The 8,220-nt window shown below is 48.2% G+C and overlaps 1 protein-coding gene across 1 annotated transcript; it reads right to left on the reverse strand.

Annotated features, from left to right (window-relative positions):
• Window positions 1-377: 377 nt before the first annotated feature.
• On the reverse strand, window positions 378-7,868 carry LOC144092035 (uncharacterized). The gene is made up of 2 exons (XM_077624798.1): window positions 7,667-7,868; window positions 378-7,343 (listed from the first exon to the last, which is right to left on the reverse strand). The coding sequence occupies exon 2, from the start codon at window positions 5,472-5,474 to the stop codon at window positions 1,050-1,052; it is 4,425 nt and encodes a 1,474-aa protein (XP_077480924.1). The 5' UTR covers window positions 5,475-7,343; window positions 7,667-7,868; the 3' UTR covers window positions 378-1,049.
• Window positions 7,869-8,220: the final 352 nt, after the last annotated feature.

Raw genomic sequence — 8,220 nt, forward strand, 5'->3', positions numbered from 1 at the left:
CTTTAGGCTCGACTGAAGTTTGCTGCTGATCACATGGACAAAGATAAGACCTGCTGGAGGAAAGTTCTGTGGTCAGACGAAACAAAAATTGAGCAGTTTGGCCACAATCCCCAGCAATATGTTTGGAGGAGAAAAAGTGAGGCCTTTCACCCCAAGTACACCATGCCTACCGTCAAGCACAGTGGCGGTAGTATTATGCTGTGGGGCTGTTTTGCTGCCAATGGAACTGGTGCTTTACAGAGAGTAAATGGGATAATGAAAAAGGAGGATTACCTTAAAATTCTTCAAGATAACTGTCAAGTTATCTCTACTTTTCTTCAAATTTTGCCCCAAACTTGAAAAGGGGCCCCGATCTTATCAACGCAGGAACAACTCAAATCCTTCCAGTTTACAATTTTATTGAAGTTTATGGTGATAGGAAGTGGTTAGGTTGAAAACCTTAAAGAAAGGGGAAAGGGAAGAAGGAAGCATGTGACGTCATTCAAGTTTCACGTTACTATGGTGATCAAAGTGTTGCTCTTGAGTTTACTAATAACATCTTGACTTTACTACAGAAAAGGAGGAGAGCGTTGAAATGATAGAGTGGAAATGCATGGGTACATTAGCTGATTGAGTAAATCAAACACAAATATTCACTTTACAGAGATAGGTCATAAGAGTAATCCAAGTTAAGGGAAAATACAAAGAATGCAACTTAAGGTTGTGAGAAGCAAATTAAGCATCAATCAGCTGGCATCTAGGTGGTACTTATTTTATCCTACCAGTTGCGTGTGATCGGGTCTGAAGGGTATTCCTTGCTCCTTTCTGCTTGTCTACTTTCAAGGCTTGAATCTGAATTTTTATATCCTGGCTCATGCCCTATGATCTTAGGCAGGAAATGAGGCGAGGTGACTTTGATTTGGGTTTTCTTTTCTGCCCCCTGTTGGCCTGGAGGAGGGGCAGGCATATCTTCTCCAAAGTTGACTTGACACCTCCCACTTGGCATCTCGGTTCTTGAACCCAGAGAGGTCACACCGTTCCTGGTTGCTCTCGTTCGTTTCTTTGTTGGTCTATTTCTGTTCTTCCACAGGTATCAGGATAATGATGCGTCGTACATCTCTATGCAGAATGGTGGAAGGGATTTTTGTGGGGGGTTTCTTTGCTTGATCAGATTTGGTAGTAGAGACGGGGTAGCTTGGGAAGGTCTTGACGTGTACATCTCTGACGATGCCTCTCGTGTCGGGGACGACACTATCGACTCGTCCAAGCTTGTACTGGCCCCTTAGAGCATTTTGGTCGGCCAGCCAGACGATATCTCCCGTGGCTACATTTCTGTTCGTTGTGTGCCACTTACTTCGGATGAACAAGTTGGGTCCCGCCAGCTGGCTCCACTTCTTCCAGAATCGGTCGACTTCGGTCTGGATGGCTCTTAGTCTCTTGTAGGGGTATCCTTGAAAGTTGAAGCTTCCTACATCTCCCTCAGGTCCTGTCCTTCCCAGCAGAAGAGTGTTTGGGCTGATGTAGTCTATGCATTCCTCACGACTTTGCGTCCTGGCGTCAATGGGTCTTTCGTTGGCCAGATTGGCAGCCATGTAGAGGAAGGTTTGGAACTCACTCCACGTGAAGCATCTGTCTCCTGCCAGGTTGTGCAGGGCACGTTTTACAGCGCGTACAGCGGCCTCGGCAGCTCCATTTCGGTGTGGGGAGTCCGCAGGGTGGAGTTTCCAGTTCCATTCCGTTCCATGCGTGGAGGCTTCATCCTCGACTCTGGATGCTTCCAGCTTCCTACGGAAGGCATGCAGTTCTTTGAGGGCTGGCCTGGCGCCCACAAAGTTTTTTCCTGGGTCTGACCATATCTTTCTCGGGTGTCCCCGTAATGCTGCAAATCTCTTGTAGGCCAACAGAAAGCCTTCAGATGACAGGTCATTTACTACGTCTGTGTGTAGGGCTCGGGATGCCATGCAGCAGAAAACTAGTCCCCATACTTTGAGTCCTGACCTTTTCTTCACCTCGTCCTTCACTTCGTAAGGGCCGAACAGGTCCACAGTTGCGTATTGAAATGGTCTGGCTGGTGTCGTTCGCTCGGATGGGAGGTCGCTCATGATTTGTTGGCATCTTTTGGCTCTGTTTTTTCTGCAGGTTACACAATTATTTACGACCTTCTGAGCCAATCTTCGGCCTCTTATGACCCACGCTTTCTTCCTCATGCGCAGGAGTGTACCTGCTGTTTCTTCATGGTTTGCGTCGTGGGCTTCTTGTGCCAGAAGAGAAGATATCCATGCATCATGGGGTAGAATTGGTACGGCTGTTTTGTCGTTGTCGAAGATTTGGAATCTTCCTCCGCAGACCAAGAGTTCGGTCTCCGCCTCTTTGTATACCGCCAACCTGTTGAGGGTGGTGTCTTGGAAGGACGCGCCCTCTTGGGCTGCCTGGAAGAGGTCTCTCTTTGAATCTTCGTACTCACTTAGTGTAAGTACAGCTTGCTTGGCTCTGGACTTTATCTGGTCTGATGAAAGTCTCTGGCTCTTTGGTTTACTTGAAGTTGGGTCTTGTTCCAATACACTTTTCCATTTAGTTGCAGCTCTCCATACCCAGGCTATGACCCTGATCAACTTGGTTAGGCTGCTGAATCTCCTTACGTTGATCAGTTCTTTTACAGCAGATCCGGCTGGAGGTCTTCGGGCTCGGGGATCATCTCCGTTTGCAGCCCCTCGTGGGATGCTCCGATCTCCCCCATTCGTGGCATGGGTCGGATTGCTTGTTCCGGCACCTGGTGCATCGCTCGTCCTTCCTCTCGTCTGTGACCTGGTCTGTACTGCAGTGAAGGACTTCCTTTGGAGTTTATTGATTCCTTCCCTTGCATGGGCAGCGACTTCTTTGGCCGACTTCTTTGGCCACTCCTCTATGGGCAGCCTTAGGAATTCGGGTCCATCTTGCCACGCGGAGCCCTCTCTGAGGTCCTCCGGGGCAACTCCTCTTGTTAGCATGTCCGCTACATTGAGGTCTCCCTGGATCCACCACCAGTCGTCAACGGACGTGGTCTTCTGAATTTCTCCCACTCTGTTCGCGAAGAAGGTTTGATATCCGTAACTGTCTCTTTGGATTGCTCCTAACACAGTTTGACTGTCCACTAGGTGGATCCATTTTTCAATCTCCATTCGACTGTGCTTTCCGATGTATATCCTGAGGCGAGCTGCATAGACAGCGCCACATAGTTCAGTTTTTACTGGTTCTCCCTTCTGGTCGAGTGGTGAGAGCTTCGCCTTGGACTCGACGAGTCTGACTTCGATGCCCGTCGCCGTCTCCCATCTGAGGTACACCACGGCTCCATAGCTCTGGTCACTTCCGTCAGAGAATGTCACTCCCCACGGTTTTCGGGTCCAGTTCCGTGGCGTGAGGCTCCTGTGGAAGGTAACTTGGCTGAGACGGACGTATTCTTCAAATAATTGGATTGCTTCTTCCCTTAACTTTTCAGATAGAGGTTTGTCCCACGTGTCTAGGGTTCTGCTGGTTCCAGCTTCTTGGAAAGCTTTCCTGACCAGAATGGCACCCTTCTGTTTGGCGGGGGTGACAAGGCCTATCGGATCATAGAGGCCAGCTACCTGGCTTAGTAATTGTCTCCTGGTCAGTGGTTTGGGAGTGTTTTCTCTCACCTCTTCTTCCAGGAGGTTTTGACCCACTCTCATTTTCTTTCTTCTCTTAGAGAAGTTAACTGAGGTCATGGGGTACAGTTTGTCGCTTTCGACAATGTACCCGACTCCAAGGGCTTTGTCGTCTTCTCCTCTTCTTTGATTTGGTAGAATGAGTATATTGCTGGAAGATGCTCCTGCTGTGAGTATCTCCCTCCCACTTTGGCCTGACCGGAGCCAGGGTTTGAGGATGAAGCCACCTGCTTTCAGGATCTCTTCAACCCTTTTGGTGTATCCATCCAGTTTTTCCAAGTCGTTATGAGAGGTCAGCACATCGTCAATGTAAGAGTCTTCCTCCAGGATTCTGCACTCCTCTTTTAGGTGAGCAAACATGGGTAGCTTTGCAGTCTCTCTCATCGCCAGCTGTGCAATGCATCCTGCTGGACGATCGCCAATGTTGACTCGGGTGATGGCATACTCCTCAATTTCACTTTCTTCGGTGTCTCTCCAAAGAAATCTGTGTAGGTGCATTTCTGGTTCTTCCAACCACACTGAGTTGTACATCTTCTTGATGTCTCCAAGGGCCGCATGCACTCCTCTTCTGAATCTGAGTAAAACTGCTCGGATTGGGTTGAGGACGTCTGGTCCTTTCAACAGGATATCGTTCATGCTAAGTCCCTTGAACTTCTGGCTGCTGTTCCAGACTAGGCGCACTGGTGTGGTGACGGAGTGAGGGTTTGGCGCTACCAAGTGGCTAACGTACCACACCGGTCCTCTCCAATTGGTGATCATTTCTTTGCTGAGTTTCTTTGCTGCTCTTCTTTCCACCATTTCATGGACTTGGGATGCGTATGCCACTTTCCACTTGGGTTCTTTCTTGAGTTGTTTTTCTGTCCTCAGAAAGGTTGCTTCTACTCCACTTCTGTTGTAGGGTAGAGACATGGGGTCTTCGATCCATGGGTATTTCGTATCCCAGTGAGGTTGGTTGACGTGATCATCGGTGGTGACATAGGTGAGGCCTTCTCTGATGACTTCCAGCTCTCTCTCCTCGCTCAGTGTCATCTCCTTGCCTCCTGGCTGGCAGTTGCCACATCTGCATCCTCCGCACTTTGGTTCGCAGGCTGCCCCAATACTGTCCCATTTCCACCAGTTGAGGAATTCTTTGTCTGTGACAGTGCTTCTAGTTTCAGCTTTGAATTCCTTTGATTCTCTGAGTTCTTGGTATTTCACAGCCGTGGCCCTCATGGACCGTGCAAAGTGTGTTTTGGATGTGCGAGCTGCCACACTCTCTTCCTCAAAGAGGTCTGGGTGCGTTCCACCAACGGTCTTCCCCAATGGTCCGTCCCACAAGACGAGGTCGCCGATCACTTTCACCCTCTGTGGTGCGAGGCGTCCTTCCCGGTGACCGATGAGAAGCTCGACCTGTTCTGGTCTGTGCAGGTCCTCTAAGCTGACATCTGGGAAGAACCCTTTCAGTTTTTCGGGTTTGATAGTCCTACTTAGCTTGGCTATTTCTTTCAAACCATAACAAGTGAGTTCATGGTCTCTTAGCGTCCCCGTGGGTGTCTTGATTCTCACGCGGAGCAGATATTTTTTAGTTCTTTCTTTCAGAACCATCCTCCCAACACCGTGAACCAATAGAGTGACCTTCTCACTTCTGAGGTTGAGTCTCTTGGCTGCGCTGTGGGTGATGTAGTTAGTATCAGACGCCAAGTCAATCAGTGTTCCGATCTTCTGACCTGCATTGGCTGTTACTTCGAGGAGCATGAGCATCACTGGGAGTTCCTCCCCTGCACTATGCCCCATTCTGCATACTTGTCGGTGCAGAGCGACCTTGCCGAAACATTGGTGAAGGCTCTCTTGCATTCTTCTGCTGCTTCGGGGGACAGTCCAGACATGAATCGCTGTTGTCGTTCTGTCAATTCGTGCCTCCCCGCGTTTGGTCTTGGTGTCGCGTCTTCTCTTTGACACAGGAAAAAGTGATGGTCTTTTTTGCAGCTCTGTTTCCTGCACAAGTAAGTGTCACTGCAGTCTCTTTCATCCTTGTGACACCCTAGGCACTTCTTGCAGGCTCCCAACCTTTCAACTGCACTCAGCTTGTCTTTTGGTTTCAGGTTTTTGAACGCCTTGCAGAAGAAAAGCTTCTCTCCGTGCCCCTCTTCCCCACAGACGACACATCCCCCTTTGCTCGTGGACTTGGTTGAGGCGTACCTTCTGGGTTCATTTGGCCTCGGTTCTACTGATCTTCTCTCGGGCTTCAGAGGTGTCTTAAGCTGCTCGACCCTCTCCAAGATCTCCTCTTGGTCCTTCAGGTACCTTAGGAGGTTGTTGAAGTGGTTTTCTGGGGTGACTCCATTAGCTCGGTTGGTCATGAAGGTTAACCAGCTCATTATTGCTTCTGGTAATTTCCTCTCTATTGATCTGATTACAAGCGGATTTTTGATGGCTCCAGCGTGGTCGAGTTCTATTAGATCGTTGAGGGCCTTTTCGATTGCCTGGATCATGTCAATCACTTTCCGGGGTTGGTCTGATGTCAGGATCGGGAATCTTTCCAGGCCTTCAAGAATTTCCACGGCTATTGTTGCTTTGTTTCCAAATCGGTTTTCCAGTACCCTGAACATGTCTTCGGCGGTCTGACAGGTGGACAGGCTTAGGTCTCTGCAGATCCTCCCATCCACACTTTCAAGGAGTTGGAGTCTTCGGGCTTCCTTCGAGCCAGTTGGCTCGCCTTGTTTCTGAAGGCTTTCCCAGGTCCTCTTCCACGGGTAGAAATCTCTTCTGGAGCCCTCGAATTTGGGCAGACTGGTGGCCTTAATTTTGAGACTGGGTGCCTGTTCTGCAGGCTTTGCTCGGAGGGTTCCTTCTTGTCCTGCTCCCTCCTCCTTGGACCTTTGTAGGTGTTCTGCCTCCCTTGTATTGATAGTGACCCTCTTTTCTCTTAGGTCTTGTAGTCTTTTCTCCCAGGTGGGTCTTTCTTCTTTCGGGATCCATTCTTCCCATTCCTTGAACGCTGTCATGAGCTCAAGTAAGCTTCTTTTAGCATGGGTTACTTGCCGTTCATAGGCATCATTACACGCCGCAGTCACTGGGGTCCTCAGGGCGTGTCCGCAGTATATTTCTGCTTCCGTCATTGCAGACGTGAGCTCAGTCCTGCCGCATCTCTCCCAGAGACTTAATTGTACTATCTCCCTTACTTCTGTCAGCTTGGTATCACAGTCTTCTTGGGTCTTCTTTATTTTCTCCAATATTCCTCCGATATTTTCCTCAGAACCTCCCCGTTCGGCAAGGAGGCCGAGTTCGTAATCGCTATTGGTGTTATCTACCTCTCGTGCTTGTGCATAGAGCCTATTGTATTCCTTCAGCAACTTTGATTTCTCCAGTTTTCTTGCCTCTTTCCTTAGGTACCTGGCTTGATTGAAGAAGGCTCTTTCTGCTTTGGCCCTTTCGAGCCTTAGCTGCTCAATTGTTTTCCCAGTGGCTTCTTCCGCCATGGCTTGAGGCCTCGCTCCTCTTGAGGCCCTTCCGACGACTGCGTTGGCTTTGACTCAAGGCCTTTAATCCTTTGTCTTTGATGCCACGCTGGTTTTCAACTGTCAAGTTATCTCTACTTTTCTTCAAATTTTGCCCCAAACTTGAAAAGGGGCCCCGATCTTATCAACGCAGGAACAACTCAAATCCTTCCAGTTTACAATTTTATTGAAGTTTATGGTGATAGGAAGTGGTTAGGTTGAAAACCTTAAAGAAAGGGGAAAGGGAAGAAGGAAGCATGTGACGTCATTCAAGTTTCACGTTACTATGGTGATCAAAGTGTTGCTCTTGAGTTTACTAATAACATCTTGACTTTACTACAGAAAAGGAGGAGAGCGTTGAAATGATAGAGTGGAAATGCATGGGTACATTAGCTGATTGAGTAAATCAAACACAAATATTCACTTTACAGAGATAGGTCATAAGAGTAATCCAAGTTAAGGGAAAATACAAAGAATGCAACTTAAGGTTGTGAGAAGCAAATTAAGCATCAATCAGCTGGCATCTAGGTGGTACTTATTTTATCCTACCAGTTGCGTGTGATCGGGTCTGAAGGGTATTCCTTGCTCCTTTCTGCTTGTCTACTTTCAAGGCTTGAATCTGAATTTTTATATCCTGGCTCATGCCCTATGATCTTAGGCAGGAAATGAGGCGAGGTGACTTTGATTTGGGTTTTCTTTTCTGCCCCCTGTTGGCCTGGAGGAGGGGCAGGCATATCTTCTCCAAAGTTGACTTGACAATAACCTAAAGTCATCAGCCCAAAGTTTGGGTCTTGGGCACATTTGGGTGTTCCAACAGGACAATGACCCCAAACACAACATCAAAAGTGGGAATGGAATGTCTAAATCAGGCTAGAATTAAGGTTTTCAAATGGCTTTCCCAAAGTCCTGACTTAAACCCCATTGAGAACTTGTGGACAGTGCTGAAGAAACAAGTCCATGTCAGAAAATCAACAAATTTAACTGAACTGCACCAATTCTGTCAAGAGGAGTGGTCAAAGATTCAATCAGAAGCTTGCCAGAAGCTTATGGATGGCTACCAAAAGCACCTAATTGAAGTGAAAATGGCCAAGGGACATGTTACC

Source organism: Stigmatopora argus, chromosome 17, assembly GCF_051989625.1.
Source record: "Stigmatopora argus isolate UIUO_Sarg chromosome 17, RoL_Sarg_1.0, whole genome shotgun sequence".
In the NCBI taxonomy this organism is placed as follows: Eukaryota; Metazoa; Chordata; class Actinopteri; order Syngnathiformes; family Syngnathidae; genus Stigmatopora; species Stigmatopora argus.

What these genes read in the sequence shown, in the direction of transcription:
- LOC144092035 (XM_077624798.1), bottom strand. Translation starts at nt 5,474, where the DNA reads ATGCAAGAGAGCCTTCACCAATGTTTCGGCAAGGTCGCTCTGCACCGA.